This window comes from Nomia melanderi, chromosome 2 (assembly GCF_051020985.1).
Source record: "Nomia melanderi isolate GNS246 chromosome 2, iyNomMela1, whole genome shotgun sequence".
NCBI lineage: Eukaryota > Metazoa > Arthropoda > Insecta > Hymenoptera > Halictidae > Nomia > Nomia melanderi.
In genome coordinates, this window is record NC_135000.1 from 29962761 (window position 1) to 29981754 (window position 18994).

The 18994-nt window shown below is 45.2% G+C and overlaps 1 protein-coding gene across 24 annotated transcripts in view; it reads left to right on the forward strand.

Annotated features, from left to right (window-relative positions):
- LOC116430001 (uncharacterized) overlaps positions 1-18994 on the forward strand; it is a 120058-nt gene that overhangs the window by 19908 nt on the left and 81156 nt on the right. For 4 of the 24 annotated variants that reach the window (XM_076374283.1, XM_076374282.1, XM_076374293.1 and 1 more), the window contains exons 1-3: positions 1453-1568; positions 2269-2506; positions 4816-5205. The exons of 15 other annotated variants lie outside the window; for them this stretch is intronic. In XM_076374283.1, coding sequence (XP_076230398.1) covers positions 5149-5205 — 57 coding nt within the window. In that variant the 5' untranslated portion in view covers positions 1453-1568; positions 2269-2506; positions 4816-5148. Of the gene's footprint in view, positions 1-1452; positions 2507-2532; positions 3403-4815; positions 5206-18994 lie in introns of those variants that run through there. 5 more of the 24 variants (XM_076374279.1, XM_076374278.1, XM_076374277.1 and 2 more) reach the window with 5 other exon arrangements.

An 18994-nucleotide genomic window follows, 5' to 3' on the forward strand; every position in this document is an offset into this window, starting at 1 on the left:
GGGTAGTTTTTGTATTGGACGTGACTTACTACGGAATCCTCAAATGACTGTTATGAGTCGAATAGTCGACGGCTTAGTTTGTTATGAAATATTTGTAATAAAAAGTACAAGGTGTCGGTGCAGCGACGGGTCGTTCATATCTGAAACCCGCGCACCGTTGCAACCGGGACCAAGATTCCGTTCGAATTCGAGATTTCCAAGACTCCCGGACTTTCAGTGCATTTAACCTTGCTACGTTCTCCTGGTCTATTTGGCGCAATCGCTTTTTCATTTTCCCTGCATCTACTCGTTCGAGCTTCCTAGTACATCCGTTTCCTGGTCCCGTAAAGATATTCTCGAACTCGAGAACAGCGGCAGAAAATCGTGACTAGACCGTCATTTCAACTTCCTCGAGAATCCATTAAGCATAGAGAAAAGCCGAGCACCATCTGGAACCCGGCTCTCATTCGGTTCGAACCCCGACACTCCCGGAACCGTCGAATTCCTTCGGAACCGGGATTCAAATGCCCGTCACCCGGAAGTACCCCGAAAAATGCAGCCAGCGTACCCGCGGGAGAACGTAAGGGGAAGCGAACGCCGGCCGGGCGAGACTGTAAGTTACAGTGCAGCGGCTGAAGGGGAAGGGGGCGAAGAAGGTTTACCCGAAGGAACCCGCGAGTACACCGAGAAAGATGGACACTAACAGAGAGCGAATAAGAGAGAGAGAGAGGTAGAAACAGCAACGAGCGGGACGAACAGCCTTGGAGTACACACGGCCGATTACGAAGAAGACGGAGAGTAGAGAGTCGGAGGGGGTTGGTGTCGGGGAATCGAAGAGACACCGAGAGCGGGCGAGTCGTAGAGGGGGCGGTGGTGGTGGTCGCACGAAAAGCGATCGGGAAAAGGAGGGAAAAGGTCGGGAAAAGGGAGAGCGCGTCGGAAGACAGAGGGTGGTTTAGCGAAGGTTCGAGGGCTGGCCTGAGACAGAAGGGTGCAGATACCTTCCCCGATAAATTCTCGGCAGAGGGTTTGCTACGTGGATCGACGAAGACGGGAGGAACGAAGGTTACCAAGTCGGACGAAGAGGGAAAGAGGGTGAGAGCGAGAGAAAGCGAGGGAGCGAGAAAGACGGACAGCGAGAGGGCGGAGGAGAGAGGATGCTCTCGCGATCGTGAAAAAGAGGCGGAGTGTCGAAGTTCGATTCCAAGGGTGGGAGCGAGAGGGATATAGGAAAGATGGAATTCAGTGTGCGAAGACGGTGTGCAGAGAGGACGGCGAGCGAAAGAGAGAGGGTACAGGGTGAAGGAAAGGGGATTCGCGTTACGCGAAAAGCGAGAGAGAGAGAGAGAGAGAGTGATGGGAAGGGAGACAGAGCGAGCGAGAGTGTGAGAGGAGCAGCAGGGAGTAACGTTGCGGACTATCGACCGGGCACCCGTTTGGCGCCTGCGCTCTGGCAACCCCTTCTACCCGTCGAGGCGTCTTGCCGGCGACGCGGCGCTCTACGCAACGTCGTCGGTGCGATCGGTGCGACGGTGGGACCAGTGCCTCTCACGATTCCGTTCTCGCTCTGCCCTCCGTCTCGACATTCCGTTCGTATTTCCGTATTAAACGCGTCCGAGTGTCGCTTTCTTGCAAAACCAGCTCGCATATACACACGTCTATATCTCTTGGTTTTCTTTCTCTTTCTCTTGTGCTCTCTGTCGTTCACTCCCTTTCCACCTGTCTATTACCCTATCTGCTCTCTGTCTCTTTCCCTCTGTCTCTATCTCCGTCTGCCTCTCACTCTTTCTCGCTGTATATCTCTCACTCTCTGTCTCTTTCTCTCTCTCTCTCTCTATCTATATATCTCTCTCTCTCTCTCTATCTATATATCTCTCTCTCTCTCTCTCTGGAGCTCACCCTTCCCGTGAAACGCGTGCACTGGTAGTAAAAGAGGATAGACGCCGTCTATCGGCCGATTTGTATAAGAGAGAGCGTGCACGAGCAGCGAAAGGCAAAGCCGGGTACGCGTTCGCCGTGTTCCACGTCGCGTGCGTCGAGAGAAGCCAGCTCCGTTCCGCTCGGGACGAACACGCGCGTACGGGCACGCACACACGTACTCGCGCGTCTCCTTTTTGAAAGAGAGAGAGAGAGGAAGAGTGAGAGAGTGTGAGAGAGAGAGAAATAGTAAGGGTGGGACAGGTAGACAAGGGGAGAGAAAGAGAGAGAGAGAGAGAAAAAGAGAGAGAGAGAGAAAGAGAGAGAAAAAAGAGAAAGAGAAAGATCGTCTCCGGATGCGGTGAATTTTAGCCGGTGAACGTGCCGCGACGCCGGGGCCACTTCCGTCGCCCGTGTTGATCCACGATCGACCACCGACAACACGTACCGTCGTTCTCGATCCTATTGCGAACCGATCGGCCGCGGACGGGGAAAGAGTGCGAACGAGACCAGCAACCGAAGAGGATACCAAGAGAGTTCCGAGAGCCGGAGTGCCCGAGGAAACGAACCGGAAGGAAGATCCTGAGGAACGAGACAGGAGGATGGAGTGGTAGGCCTCGACGGCCCACCCCTTCCTTTCGCTACCCGGTGTCTCTCGTCCGCCTTCCCCTTCGCCTATGCGTCCTCCTGCTGGTACCGCCGCGATCGTTCCCGAGCTGTTCGTTTATTGCTAGACGCGGGCAAGTTGGAGACGGAGTTCCGGTACGAGGTGTCTGGCTTCTGTGCAACGTGAAACGCAGCCTACCCTGTTCTTCCTCCGTGCGACGTTCTTAGTTTCCTTCCGGCTCTACCTATCACCCAGTGTCTTCGTCTGTCCGTTCCGTCCGGCACCGCGATTTCTAACTTGCCCGCCTTCGTTGCCACGAAATAGAGGAAATCGATACGACGGGATTTTGATCGGAGGCGTCCAGGTCCTGTGCAACGCGGCTCTCTACCCTTTCGTCCTTCGGCCAAGCGACGTGCTCGCTCCTCTTTCTCGCGAGCCTCTTCTCTTTCGCTGCCTAGTGCTTTCTTCGTCTTCGCGTTGCGTCTACCGACGTCGTCGCGATCGTCCCCTCGTTCACCGTTGCTGCACGGCGAGCGATCGGGCATGACGAAACTCTGAGCAGAAGTGTCCGGGTTCTGTGCGACGTTCGTGTACCCTTTGATTTTCTCTTTGCTCCTTGCTCATTGGTATTTGCTCCTCGGTTTCCATCGTCGCGATCGAATCCGGGCACTCGTGACGAAATTCCGATCGAAAGTGTCTACGTTCCGTGCAACGTGAAACGCAGCTAACCCCGTCCTCCCGTCCACCCTCGCGCCACGTCCTTGGCTCTCTTTCTCGCGAGGCTTCTTCCTCGACTTTCTCGGGTACAGTCGTGTGCCGTGCGGCGGTACTCGTAGCATCGGTGCCGAACGCTTGTTCCTCGGTTCGCGCAGCCCCGGCTATTCTTCCAGGAATCTATCGTTGGTGACTCACCCCCTCGTGTCCTCTGACCTTCGACGAGAGAGACCAACCCCTATGCTTTCGGACCCTCCGAGTCGCGTTTAACGCGTTCACCGTCGCGTCACTGCGTCCGCTCTTCTCCGCTGCCTCCGTGCTCTAGCCGGGGTTTAGCGGCCGAGCTCGAATTTCTTCGTCGCGTGTCATCGGGAAGCTACCAAGCAAGTACGGTCTAGGCTGCGGTTAAATTCGATGCGGGTTCCGACGAATAAATATTTCAAAGTTGCTGCGTGTTCGCTTCAATGTTTTAATCCCTTGCACTCGGAAGTTTCCGAGCTAGACACTCTCGTCTGTCCGTAACGAGACATCAATGATACATTCTATAGACAGAACTACTCTATTTCAATGTTTCACGTGTAATTACAGTATACGAACATCGGTATCGAATGTCAAACGCCGTTTTGCCATGTGAAACCGAATAGCGACAGTGAACCTCTGCTCGAGTGCAAAGTGTTGATCTCTCGCGATCGGACGCCACTAATGGCGACTTCGAGGTACACCTAAAATCTCGAGTCGTCTCATACTTAAAGCCTCGGAGAATATAATTTCCCACGTAAAGAGTTCGTCAAAGTTGAACGAACCCCCCGCAGAGGATTACGTTCGCCGGAACAGTGCGCCCGAGTACACATCCAGCGTAACCGCAGCCTGACAGTAAGAATCAGACGCGGCGCAGTGCACGCGTCGGTGAATCCTTCCTCTCGTTTGTTCCCTTTGCGCCGTTCCCCCTAAACAAGCGGACTAGCGGCTGCTTTCGACTGGCGAATGCAACCCGAAGCGAGGCTGGGGCATGCACACGCTCGCTCCCGCTTCGTGGCCGGCCGCGACTCCAGTGGGAAGGGCCGGAGCGCCGCTAAGGTTGCATCCCCTAACCGCCGAGTCTGCATCCCCTAACCGCCGCCACAGTGGGCCGGAACGACAGGCTAGGTGGAGATGAGTAACATCGTCGAACCTTCCGTTCTTGACTATTCGTTCGATCATACTTCCACTGCAGTTGCGGACTGTCGATCGCGTTTCCATAAGGTAAAGAAGAGGCTCTGAGACGTGAATTCAGCTCGTCGCATTTAGTAACTAATATATTAATTGTCTACATATTAAACAACTATAGATAAGCTGGCAATTGCCTCGTTGCAATTTCTGGAGCTACCAAGTTCGATTCTACAGAACTACTCCTTCGTTACCTTACGGAAACTCGACTATTCCGTGGTCGCGGCTAAAAGCTACGAAACAGACAGATAAAAGTTCGACGATACTCACTCCCATCTAGACCCGCGAGCCGGCCGGTACTCACGTTACTTCTTTTTCTCTCTTTCTTTTTCCGTTCCCCCTTATCACCGCCATCGTCGCGCTACCACCGGTCTCTCGCACGCCCACACTAGAGGTAGCTAAGCTAAAGCGAGCGCCGTTCCGCCGACACAGCCTCGAGAAGGTAGCGAGAGAAGAGGAGGAAGGATAGGACGCGGAAAGAAGGAAGGGGAAGGAAGAAGGTGGTGGCGAAGGAGAGGAAGAGGTGGTTGTTAGTGAAGTTGGTGGAGAGAGAGCAGGAGGAAAGGAAGTGAAGCGAGTGTAGCGCGTCAACGACGCCGAGGAGCCGCGTCCTCGGGAGGAGGATCAACCTGGCCTGACGACCGTGCCCGTCGTCGAAACGGCCCCGTCGCTAACGCAGCGGCTGTGTGTCACTACTGTTCCACTGCCCCACACACCGCGGCCTCATGATTGGTTCATTCTGGAACCTCTGCCGTGCGTGCCCTTCAATGCCGATTGACAAGGTGAGCACGAGACCGTCTTCAACCGTGTTCTATTCGATTCGACGAATCGCAGCAGCTCGGAGTTGGCAGGCTGCTAGAAACGACGTACCTCCCTGCTGCTGCTGCTGCTGCTGCTAGTGGTTTGTTTACTTTAGCAGAGGTTTTTGAACCGCAATCGAAGAGATTCCGAAAACGACCGAACACAGCGCAGCAGTTCGAAGGCAGGAAGTTAAACGATCACTGTTGTAGCTCGTTTGTTTAACTTCGCGCGGATATTGAAGTTTTTGAAGTCCGTCGGGCTGTGTGGGTTGTTAGCAACTTGGCTGTGGTTTCATTTATAGATTCGATTAAGCTCGACTGTCGGGACTACGCTGTGAATCGAGCTGGCCAAGAAAATTCCCTCGACGCGGTCGGAATTACTAGAACTACGGATCGAGTCAAAATCAGTCCCTGATTTCTTCTTGTAGAATTATCGACAACGTACTAACACTTCTTTGAGCAATCATTAACCCTTAGCACTCCAGTTGGTTTTGTAATTGATCAGCAACTGCAACTAATTTTTACAGTATCTCCAGTGAAAATGAAAAATGCAACATTCCTTCGATCTTTCATTTTCCTTAGTACGAAATTCGGATGCGTGGAGAATCTAATAATTTTGGGGTAGCTTCTTTGATTCGTTGAAATATTTGATATTATAACTGGCGCAATATTGGAGCCTACGGAGTTCGAAGGGTTAAAGAAGTCGAGTCTTATTGAAACTGATTGAAAAACAGTCGGTTCAACTGTTCGGTGGTTCCAGCGTGAAAGATTGGAATTTTTGTTGGCAAGGTATCGTTCCAGTAACGCATCGGAGAATGAATTTTTCCGTCACAGTCCATTAAGACTCGATAATCAATTTTCCAATGGCAACAGCCGGGATTACGATCCGCCCAGCAGCGCGCGTATCAAACTCTGATTGGCCACGATTGAATCTCCGCGAGCGATTAACGCCTCGGCAGTCGAGGAATCGGAATCGTCGTTTGCTGCGCCGTGTTTAGATTGCTCCTTTCAGACGGTTTGTAATTATCTATTCTCGGTGGAGCGAGCATGGTCTCCTGGGTACTCTAAAGCGATGCGGTGAGCGATACACTTGCTCCGTGGAACCGGTGAATGTTTTGCTATTGGAGACTCGTCTGCCGCCTAACAGGCTGCAATTAGCATGTCTGGCTCGGTATTAGCACGATAGGCTCTACCAGAGCTTCCCAGGTAGCAATGTCCTCTAAAGAAATGGATCGTCGGAATGATGGACATGGCGCGTTCCTATTTAACTTTAATCAGTCCCCAGGGTATTTTACGACCTAAATAGAAGTTCATTTTTGCTGTGACTTCTTTTAACAATAGATTTACCGACGTTTATTCTACATTTTATTCTATTTTTCCTATAAAACTACGTGTTCGTCTGTATAAATTCGAAACCAGAGTGTTGCAATGCGTATTCGCGTGACTGCACGAATCGAACTCGACTTGAATTGTCACTAAATAACGTTTAACCAGTTAACTGTGTTTGACGAGTATACACGTCATCTTAAAGCTTGAAATGATACCAATTCTTTCAACGATGAATTCTTTATTTTTTCAGGTAAACATATAATTCTTCTTTGTTTTGCTTTGGTCTTTCATTAAACTATACTATAGGTGCATTTGTCCTGCGTCCGACGAGTACACGCTCCATTTTTTGATTTTATTGCACGCAGAACGAGAGGTTTTTCAAACTAAAGTCCACAGTTAACGGGTTAAACCAGTCAGTATCCGTCAAATTGACGGGTGCCGTAAATCTAATGTTAAAGAGGGGATGAGTGTTAGTTTACCAAAAGCGTCGTGCAGGTTTTCAATGTCTGACGGTTAATTTTTACCGGTCAAATTTCTCAGCTCGAAGGAACTTGAAATACGAAAGTAACGACCTGTTTTTACGGAAAATTCGCGTCGATAATCGTGTTTCCTGTGTTTCCTCCGAGAAGATTGCAATTGAAACGTTTAGACGCTTAGCGGAACGGCGGGACAAGCGTTTCCGAAAAGGTCGCGGTTTACGCCCGAAAGCCGCGACGAGAAGTCTGAAATCTCTGATCACATCGGCATTGTCTCCTGCTTGTATCGCCCGCTAGTCGAAAGCCCTAAATCCGATCGCTAAGGCCCGAGAGGGATCAGTCCGGATTCGTTGCGCCGGGAATCGTGACTGGGAACGTTAACCCTGTCGCCGCTAGTTATGAAATGCGGATGAACGAGCCACCTTTATTCTCTAGAATAACATTTTCGAATTCTGTTATAGGATACTATAGGACCCTAGAATATTTTCATAAAATATTGCGGAGTTCTGGAGTGTCATTGTAGAATATTACAGAATTCTAAGATACTGTTGCAGAGTATTATAGAATTCTGAAGTACTGTTGTGGAGTATTATAGAATTTTGGAATATTCTTATAGAATATTGTAGAATCCTAGAATATTTTCATAAAATGTTATAGAATTCTGGAGTGTCATTGTAGAATATTATAGAATTCTAAGATACTGTTGTAGAGTATTATAGAATTCTGAAGTACTATTGTGGAGTATTATAGAATTTTGAATATTGTTACAGAATACTCTACAATTCTAGAATATTTTCATAAAATATTATAGAATTCTGGAATGTCATTATAAAATATTATATAACTCTAAGATACTATTGTACAGTATTATAGAATTTTGAATATTATCACAGAATATTATTCTAGGAAATAACCTGAGAATATTACTATCTATATCACTCAGCAGACCACTTCTATCTCCGATATCGGTATTAAAGATTCATCTTCGCTCCACTAGAAATGCCATCGCTCGAAATAGCACGTCAGGGTAACTCAGTGATCCTAGAGCTGATAATTACAACAATTATTCACGTAGCTTAAGAAACAGTGTTCCCGTCGACGAAGTCCGTAGAAAATGAAATGAACGGTCAAATCCTCTTTTCCTAAATAAAGTCCGTGCCTCGAACCGGTCCATTGTCTTCGGGGGTCGCGCGTGACGTACGTTTTTCATCAGCGCCGACAATAGGGTTCAGGGAGCGGCTAGATTAATTTGTCTTTCTCTTATATACGTCATCGTGGAACGCGGTTGCTCGCCGTGACCCGTCCGGTGGCTGAGTTTTCTCTGAAAACCTCGGAAGAGACGTGCTCCGCGATCGACGGGATCAATCTTCCCGGAAGATCGGCGATAGGAACGAACGCTTATCGCTATCGTCTCGATAAACGCCTTATACCGGCATATTTCCCGGCCAGTACCTTCAACGATGTCGCCAATGTTCCATCGATATCGCTCGAGCACTCTCGAGTACTCGCGAAAGTCAGCATCCACGTTAGATCGGCGAAGTATCGGCGCACCCTGTTTTTCTCAAGTGTCTTCGCACTGTGAACCGATATATTGATATTAACCGTATCTTTTGGTGTCTTTTAATATACGGAAACTATGTATTCCACCAGAATACCGTATACTACAGTAGTTTGCCAGAATTCGTCAAAATTCCTCCAGATACCTCCATTTTCACGCCTCTACATCGACTCGTACGAAGACTTCCAATAGAAGTCAAGAATGCAAATGTTATTTCGTCTTCTTAATGCAGAATTAAACGTTACTCGTCTACTGTCAATTGTTAATCTAGATGTAGAAATAAATATAGAAACAGAATTCTTCGTTTGTACATCAGCGAATACAACAGCTCCAACGAGCTCACGGAAGAAACTCTGAAATAAGCTATCGGAAACGAAATAAGCCAACATTTTCACTTTTCTCCATTCAATTCGAACACTCTAATCGCCGACAGAAGAGTTCATTACAACAAAACGCCACGTCACAAACGAAAAAGTCCAAGGAAACGTATCTTCGAGCCAGTGACAAAAGTTTCCTGTGTCCTCGAGTAGCAAACTCTGAGCTTTTCCGCCGCTGAAGTGGGATTCTCCTCGACGGATATTCGAGATGTGTTGTTTATCGATCGATTTTCGGCGATCCCGCGATCCTCAGGATCCGCAGTCGCGGCGGGGAAGAGAAGGACAGGACAGAAGCGCACAATAGCTTTGCGCCGCGAGGAAACTAAGCCGCGTCTGAGCTTTTTCGTGGTCGAGTGTGCCGGCGTTTGCTATTCAGATTCCCAGCCGGTGTATACTTTGTCTCCTGGCGCCGATGTCGCATATCAGAGGCCTCGCCGAGTGACGGAGATATCTATCCGAGAGAGATCCGCGGCTTTATTCGATGAGAGGAGGGAAAAGTTTGGCTGCCGCTCGGAGCCGTCGACGAGACCCATTGTCGGCCTAATCGGGACCGGCTGAAGACGCGATCAGCCGTCTGCTCTGCCTACCGTCGTCGAAACAACGCTGTCTAACTCCTTAGTTAACACTAGGTTCACGGAGTGCGTCAATGTGACGCATACCGAATTTATAAACATTACTTGGCAAACGTTTATGTCGGTTTTAGTTGATGCAGTTACAAGAATATGTATCGTAATAACCTGATTTTAAATCCCTAGTTTCCAAGATCTAAATGGTCGAATAATTTTTCTAGGAACAATAGAATAAACCGGACAATGGACGTCCGTAAACCTAGTGTTAACCCTTTGCACTCGGGAGGTGACTCTCAGTCACCACTTGGTTTGACACAGTAAAACTATGAAATCTGATATTTAATATTATACCTTATACAAATCATCGATTTAAAAAATATTGAAATAAAATAGCCTTGTTCCTCGATGTACATATTTCTCTTCGAGTTAATTTCACAAAGTATTGTCTTTATCTCATCAGAAAATGTTCAAATATTTCTAGCGAAAAACTTCCGAGTAAAGGGTTAATTCATTTAGTCCGCTGGGTTCGCCTTGAAACCACATACTTCGAGTATAAGTTCGGTACGAGTCGTTTAAAAGCCAATGCGGGTAGATTCAGAAGAGAAGAATTGAGGAAATTCATGTTTCGGCTTCTGAAATGATTATATAATTCGGAAGCTGTAAAAAGAAGGGCTTTATGGAACAAACGAAGAAACGAGTAAATCGTTTAATAATTGAAAAGAATATTATTTCGAAAAATCGACCTAACTTTTTGGGCTTCTGAGCGACTCATATAGCAACTGCCAGATATTTTGTCGATAGTCAAGATATAAAAGTTTTCATTTGGTTAACGATTTCTCTGGGATTGCCAGAGACGTCGCTTCGCGTTGATTTCCGGACGAATTCTCTCTGTTCCGGCTTCAGCGAATTTCCTTGGATTACTGATATGACGAAAGATTGACCCTTCCGGTTCGTATTGATTTTCCATACGAACGAAGTTTGCTTCTGAAATGCTAGACAAAAATATGGTACGTGTTTCGTTTACATAAAACAGTAATAACGAATATCTCCGTTCTGCCAGTTTGATTTATCATTTATAACACGGCGATTGACCTTTTGCTCGTTGACTGTTTCCACACCAGGATTACTCAATCATCACTAACTTAGAATGTCTCCCAAAATGTCTGTTCAAAGCGACTTATCAGCGCATTATTTCTGATTTTCTCAAAAGCATCCTGGTTACCGCAACAGTTCTAAAACGGCTCATTTGGATCGGTGCGGTAGCTTCAATGCAAAGAGACATTGTTTCCACCGCATGGCGTTTCGACGAGCGGTGATTCGACAGCCAACGCGTTAAGGGCCCTCGTGCGAATCCGATAAAAGAGCTCGCGATCGGAACAATCGACGCGCCGGCGTCGGTTCCGAATCGTTCAAGGTTAACCCGGGAAATACACCTTCGGGAAAATCGTTCTCGAGCACTTCCGTTTTAGGCTCCCTTCGCCGCGCCTCGCCTTTGTCGAACGCGAGTTTATCGAGGGAAAGAGACGGAGGGCTTTACAGCTTCATCGATCGTTTCCTCGAAAACGAAACGAACGCCTTTTATCCGCCCCCGTCGCCGGGACAACACGTGTTTCCGCGCCGTTATCGTCGGCCGATAGTACCGACGTTATTGGCTGATCGTCGCCGCAGCTACCGGGTGTCCGGTGCAGCGTGTTCCTCGAATCTTTCATCTCCACGACAGAAACTATCGATTCCAGTTCCACTTCGAAGCTCTGACTCGTCGCCTCGAGAATCTTTTCCAAAGAGATTTCAAGTTGAGATTCCAAAATGAGTCACAAGCTACATTCAGCCGACTTAACAGAACTACCGAGCATTTAATACGATTAACGTCCAATTCCTATAAAAATTGTAACAATAGATTATTCTCAGTTTCTTCAGACATTCGTTATAGTACTCTAGTGAAACTATTCATTTTCAAAATCATCTCGAATATTCGATGCTTCGAAGATATCAATAATTGCTAAACAAAGAAATCGAAGCCAGTCATTTTGACTGGTAGTCTAGTGTTACCCGGAGAATTGAAAGTACTTGGTCGAAATTGAAATTACTTACTGCATTAAAACGGAGAAAGGGAAGTTACAGTTCAATCAAACGATTACATTCGTAATTTCGTTACATCTTGGGAATATTTCACGATCCTAACGTAGTTCGTCCTGCGAATCTTTCGTTTCTAAGATTCGCTTCGTTCAATTAACATTAACTGTCGAAAAGAATTTTCTGCTGTCTCTTTTTCCTAATTCCTAATGTCTTCGATTAATTTACTATTCGTCCATAAGTTATCAATCTAAACTATAAAACTATAAACCAGAAAGATCATCTTTCCCTGTGCGGTTCCGCCAGAAGTCAAATCATTTCCCGACTGTACGAAACAGTACAAAACGGTGTGCGATAGGTGCACGGAACCTGGGAATTCGACATGCAGCTTACAGCTGGTTCGATTTTCCGGCCGAAGAAAACGCGCAGTTCTTTGCTCTCGGCGCTGACTCGGGACCGAGGTTCTCTTTCACCGAAGTCGGGACTAGGATATCTCCAGGCTGTTTCGCTTCTTCGGGTAGAGTTTCGCTCCGCGAATCGGACGTACGCTCGATAAGTAATTCCATATTACGGATTATCGGCCAATCTATCTCTCTCTCTCTCTCTGACTTCCTCATAGCTCTCTGTCCTTGATCGGAGATGGCGGAGGAACCAATCATCCGCGTGCACATTGTCGGAGCCGAACAATGCCAAGTTGGACATTGATCGACGGGAAGCACCGTGCCGGCTGGAAATTATATCGCGAATTTACTTTCCGAACGCGTACACCACGATTTCACGCGTCTATTGAAGTAAGAATTGACTGATCGCGTGAACGTGGAACACTGTCCATCGACGGTCTTGATTTTTTCTTGCTGAATATCTTCCTGTGGCGTTCACGTAGTAATTTATTGTATGGAAAGTGTCTTGCGAAGTTTTGTAAATAATTCCTAGTATAGAGAGATCTATTAGAGAATTATCTAAGAATATAATTCTCTCGGAACTTTTGATAATTCTAATAGGAACGAATTTTTGTTTTATAGCTTCAATGTAGAAAGGCTTTACGTGTAAAGTTAGTATAAGTCGAATAATTTATAATAAAACTATATCGAGAGAGTTAGAAAACCAAGAAAGGAAATTAGTTGAAACAATACTTTGTCAAGTAAAATGGGAGGTCTGTAGAGCAACGAGTCGATTAGTTCGGAAGCAGTTCAAACAAGAATTTCAAGCTGTTCGCCTCTAACTGCTGATCGAGCAAATTGTGTCGAATTTTCACAGGAATATAAGAAACGTCGTGGAGGAAGATAGGGAAAGAAGTAACTGGGTTCTCGGTTGCTAACAGAAGGTTCAAGCCTCGACAAATTGCAAGACCGATTCCACTGAGACAGCATATACGGAATTAACGATCCGGAAGATCAAAGATTGGACATGTAACGGGTTTCCGGTGCCAGGAATAAAAATTGCGAGAAAACAATTTCGTCTTCTGCCAAAATGTCACCTATTTTTACTGTCCGGTCGTGTTGTGCCCGACGCAGCCAAGTTTTTCGTCTGCCATGTTCGACGATATATAGGGTGAACGTGTAAAAAGATCATCCGAAATTATTCCGCAGCTGGCGGCTCGGCCGGTGATTCTTTCGCGACGCTTAATATTGTTCAAGGAGATCTCTAGCGAAGTTTATCTTTATAATATATTAATATTTATAATATATAATAGTTAATATATTTAACACAAAATTTATACTACTATATTTTAACCCTTTGCACTAGAAAGTTTTTCACTGGAAACATTTCACATTTTTCGACGAGATACAGACGACATTGTCTGAAACTAATTTAATGATAATTCACAGATAAATTAAGCGACAAAGCTATTTTATTTAAATATTCCCTATAACAATACGAAGTTTAATTTAAAATACCAAATGTTCAACTTTATAGTTTGACTGAGAGTCACCTCTGGAGTGCAAAGGGTTAAAGGGTTAAATCTCATATTAAACATTGAATATAAATCTGGAAGTCTGAAACTAATATCTAATATTATTTCATATTCTTCAGCAGAGTCTTCTAAATCGTTTCCAAAGTTTCTTCTCTTTTTCGTAAACATACTTACAACGTTCGCCAAGTCTGTCCTTCATAGAATCTCAAGGGCGAGTTTCAAAGTGCCAAATTCGTCGCCATATCATCCGAATCACTCGAACAAGGATATTCGTCTAAACTAATCACCGAAATGAATTCCCGTCGATCGATCGCATAATAATTATTCGCAATACATTATCACGCTCGTTCGTCCCGATAATTCGTCATTGTTTACTCGATTAATTTGTCGGGACGACAACGCAAACAAGTCTGATGGAGCATCCGCTTTGATGTAACCCGCCGATCGTTCTCCGCAAGATAATTCGATTATCACTGATTCGTTAACCGACGTATGATGCGAGAATACAAAGAATGATTCGCGAACAATTTCCACAGGGCTATAAAACAATAAAACAAGAACAACAATTCTCACGTAAAAGTGAAATATCGCCGGACTCAGTGCAGAATTACATTAAAAATTACTGTACAACGGACCTTTCCCATCTATGGGAAATTTAAGGGTGCAACGAAACGCACGCAGTATGGGAAAATGCATAAAATATCCAAAATGTAATGGTTTTCTATAGCGATTCCCGGAGAGAAAAGGTTTTCCATCGCGATTTCAGTTTTCTGGTCGCGCTCTTAAAAATTTCAATTTGCACGGTCCGCAGTCGATTAATTACCATGCGCTCAGCGTGAAATTAATGACACAGATACTTCGAACGATTAATTATCCTTGCTCGTTAATCCTGTCATCGATCCGTTGTTATTTAACAGAAATCCTTCGAGTGCCGTGCGTGGCACGTTTGTTGCTCGGTTTTCGTTAATCGTTTCGACGCCGATCGTTTCTCGCCACCCCATACGAACGCGGTAAATATCGATCCCGGTGAAAATTGGTTCCGATGAATACTGCATAGTTCCGAGAAGCCGTTGCATTATTCAGACTCCGGTCTAGTGCTCGTAATTGCACGGATTTCGAGGTCGTCTTTCCGAGTCTTATTTCGCCGGCCGTCTCTCCTTGTCAAAGAGGGAAGATTCGGAGAGAATCGACGGATATTCAACTGGTCGATGAAAATTCGTCATTCTACAAGTACCAGCTGACTAAAATGAGTCATTCGTTCACCAGAATTGATATGTCCGTCAAAGGGAAAGCAGAAAAATCTCATTTAACCAGTTAACTGTGGAATTTGGCTGGAAAAACCTCTCGTTTTGCGTGCAATGAAATAAAAAAATGGAGCGTGTACTCGTCGAACGCTGGACGAATGCGCGTAGAGCATATTTTAAAGATCAAAGCGAAACAAAGAATTACATGTTTATGTGGAAAAAAGAATTCATCGCTGTAGGAATTAGTATCGTGTCAAGCTTTATGACGTGTATACTCGTCAAACACAGTTAACTGGTTAAATGTGTATCTAAAGAAATCATCTAGTGTCTCAAGGTTCAAATTCAATATCATTCGAAAAGTGGAATTGTTCTTGCGGTAAATCAGTGTCAAAGGGAAAGTAGAAAAATCTCATTTAAATGTGTACCTAAAGAAATCATCGAGTGTCTCTTGGTTTAACTTCAATATCATTCGAAAAGTGGAACTGTTCTAGCGGTGAATCAGCGATTCTTACTCTTTCCCGATGGAAATATATTCAAATAAGATTTGCATTGGACGGAAGTATTTTTCTGGCGAAAGACACGTCGAGTGTACATAATAATTACGCTCGGCGCGGAGAAATATGTAAGGCCGGATACGTATTAATAAACGTTGCGCGAATACGTTTCACGGTCACGTGAGTCAGCCTTCCGACTCGGCATTGTCGGTTCCAGGGAATCCAATGAATAAATTTCCCGACGCTGCCGCGTCTCTGAATTTGATCAGCGGACTAACTTTCGGTATAATTCCTCAGTGTAACTTCGAACTCATCGAACGAAGTAGCGCAGCAGGATTTCTCGCGACAGCTCCGTCCTAGAAAACAGTTTAATTCGTGTCGCCCGGAATCTCTCCTCGGCGATACACTCGTACAGAAGTAGCTGTAACGAGATATTCAACACTGGAACTACCCAGCAGTTAAATTGACTTTTTGAAATTCCTCTGTAGGAACTCCAAGGGAGCACCGTACTGCTGAAGTAATTTCTTCAACCCTTTGAACTCTGTAGGCTCCAATATTGCACCAGTTATAATATTAAACATTTTAGCGAATCATAAAGAAACTACCCTAAAATCATTCGATTTTCACATCCAAATTTTGTACTAATATTAGTTGCAGTACTATAAAAATTAGTTGCAGTTGCTGATAGATTACAAAACTACCTGGAGTGCTAAGGGTTAATAATTTCCCAGAGAGACGTGTGTTGTCATTTTGATAATTGCAACAAGAAAAATTAATAATGAGTCGTTTCGAAATTAATGATTGAACTACATGGAATTCTGACTCGTTCGACCTCTAAATTATCTTAATTATCCTAATTATCTTCAATATCTCACGTTCTGCTTTTCTTTTTCCCTTTTTTCTGTATTCTGCTCTTGTAATCAATAGAATCGTTATCGTATTTAATCCTTAATAAACTATCCTTACATAAAATATTTCAATTCTTCCATTTGAATACATAGCTTATTTCATATTTTAATTAGTTTCATCTTAAAACAGTTCTTACGACTGCAAAGGGTCAACACTGTTGTTCGCGCACGCAAAACGTCGAAGACCCTCGAAAACGTTCGCGAGAGCTTCGAAACTCGTTCGGATGCCAGAAGAATCGTCGCGGCCTCGAGAATCTTAATTCTGCCTTTCAACGATGAAATCTGTTCAAACCGCGTCCCAGCGGTATGCTAATTCCCGGCGTTCCCGCGGTGTACTTCTTTAAAACAGGAACAAGAGGGGGGGAGATTAACGTCCGGCGCGTTCCGCAATTACCGCGTCTCTCGTTAGGGGATAATGGCTCGCATGAACAGCGCCGGCCGCGCTTTTTATCTGTCCCTTATCCGAAAGTTGATCGCGCGAGGCCGGCGCAACAATGTTTCAATCGCCGGGACAAAGAGTGTTTCCGATCCTGTGGGGGATTAAGCAAGAAATAGGTGGGTAGCGAAATGCTAAGAGCGTTCAATCATTCGGCTAACCATAGGTCTTGATTCTGCGGTTGATAATGTTCTATCATGGATGAAATTTCGGAGAAATACAATCCAATTCTGTAGAAAATTAAATGAGAAACATCGACAGTGATAATGCTGAGAGCGTTCAATCATAGATCTTGATTCTGTGGTTGATAACGTTCTGTTATGGATGAAATTTCGGAGCAATAAAATCCAATTCTGTAGAAAATCAAGTGAAAAACATCGGCAGCGATAATGCCAAGAACGTTCAATCATTCGATCAATCATGGATCTTGATTTTGCGGTTGATAATGTTCTATTATGGAATAGTGAAATTTCGGAGCAATAAAATCTAATTTTGTAAAAAATCAAATGAGAAACATCGGCAGCGATAATGCCAAGAACGTTCAATCATTCGATCAATCATGGATCTTGATTTTGCGGTTGATAATGTTCTATCATAGAACATTGAACTGTCAGAGCATTAAAATCCGATTCTATAGAGAATTATGATAAATAATAGTAGCGAAAGGCTACATATATACAATCATCGATCAGCAAACCTTAACTCACCATTCGCACCTCAAATTATAGAAACTAAAAAATCGAACACCAGTGTAATAACCTAAATTTCCCATGAAACTCTTGCACCCTAGACAACAATTGCACCAAACTACGTTCCGATCTTCCATTATTCGATTAACCGAGTTGCTCTACAACTTCCCACTCGAGATTGAATCTACAGGAAAAGTTCGACGCGCCAATATGGCGGCGTCCTCTCGAAAAGCGAACAAAACCGGATCGTTCCCCGGATAAGACGTCTTTCGGAGGAGTTTTTTGGGCGCATCGATCTTCCGTTGCACGGGAGGACAAGTTTTCACGCGACAACGGGAGACAGCGTCGCATTCCACCCTTTATCCTTCACCGTCGAGAAATTCCGGCTGGGTGAATCCCTGCAGGAAACTCCTCCTGGGCCGGCGAAAAGTCGTTTCCCTCGGCCATTGATTTTCCAGCTGGAGGACCGACCAAAAAGTTACGTCCTTTCTGGGAACGCCGATCGTTAGAGTAACTAGGACGCGTTATAGCTGTTTTCCGTAGGGAGGATTCGTCGTAGGGCGATGTTGATTGGCTTAACGAGAACCGCCCTTCCGTTCTTTCTCCTATTTTTCTCTGCCACGACCCGGCCGCGGTGCGCGGGTAGAGCGGATCGATTCTTATGGTGATTCCTCCGCTACCGAGCTCCCGGGGAACGAAACGTTCCGCTCGTTAAATTAGAAAGTAGAGGCGACCTCGAGAAAGAAGAACTTGTAAGTAAACCAGTGGAGATTCTTCGGGAATTGAATCCTCTTGTTTCTTTCGTTGGGAGGTTCGTCGGTTTGTCCGAGAACCTTCCGGGTCTATGATGCTTGTGAAGGAAAAACGAGTGTTTTGTTACCCGAAGACGCAGTTCCCGGAGAATCGTTCGAGAATCGTTCGCTGATGATTAACGAGTGGATTCTAACGTAAAATCGAAGTTCCCTGGAGCGATAGAAAGGAACGAGGGCCAGGTAGAAGCTAATTTGTACTCTTAACTTCTACAACTTCTCACTTTTGTAATTCTTCTTGGCTATAGCTAAGAGATCGACATTGCATTCTTGCAATCCGTCTTTGTGATTGCAAACTTCGATCGATTCAGTGGGAAACTTGATATTTCTTCTTTCTGCAGATCGAATGTTCAGCTATTTAACGCTAGGTTTACTGGCATTTATTGTAGTTTATTCTATTGTATATTTCAAAGAATCTCCATCCGGCAAGGGTTAAATCCCATAAACGTTCCTCCCTATTACGTGTTATGCGCTAATTTGCTTAGTGTCATATAGTTTCATAGTGTTCATAGTGTAAATGCACAAAGTTCTCTATCCAACAATAATTCCAATTCCTTCTAATTTTAAAAAATCAACACATATTTAGCTTCACCTACCATAGGTTTCCTATACCCCAAAAAACCTCCATCCGCAAAGGGTTAAATCACCGCGAACATTCCTCCCTATCACGTGTTATGCGCTAATTTTCCTAGCGTCATATAGTTTCGTAGAAGTCCTCTATTCAACGATAATTCCAATTCCTCCTAATTTAAAAAAATCAACACACATTCAGCTTCATCTACCAAAGGTTTCCTACACCCAAAAAAACCTCGATCCGCAAAGGGTTAAATCCCCCGGAACATTCCTCCCTATCACGTGTAATGCACTAATTTAGTGTCATGTAGTTTCATAGTG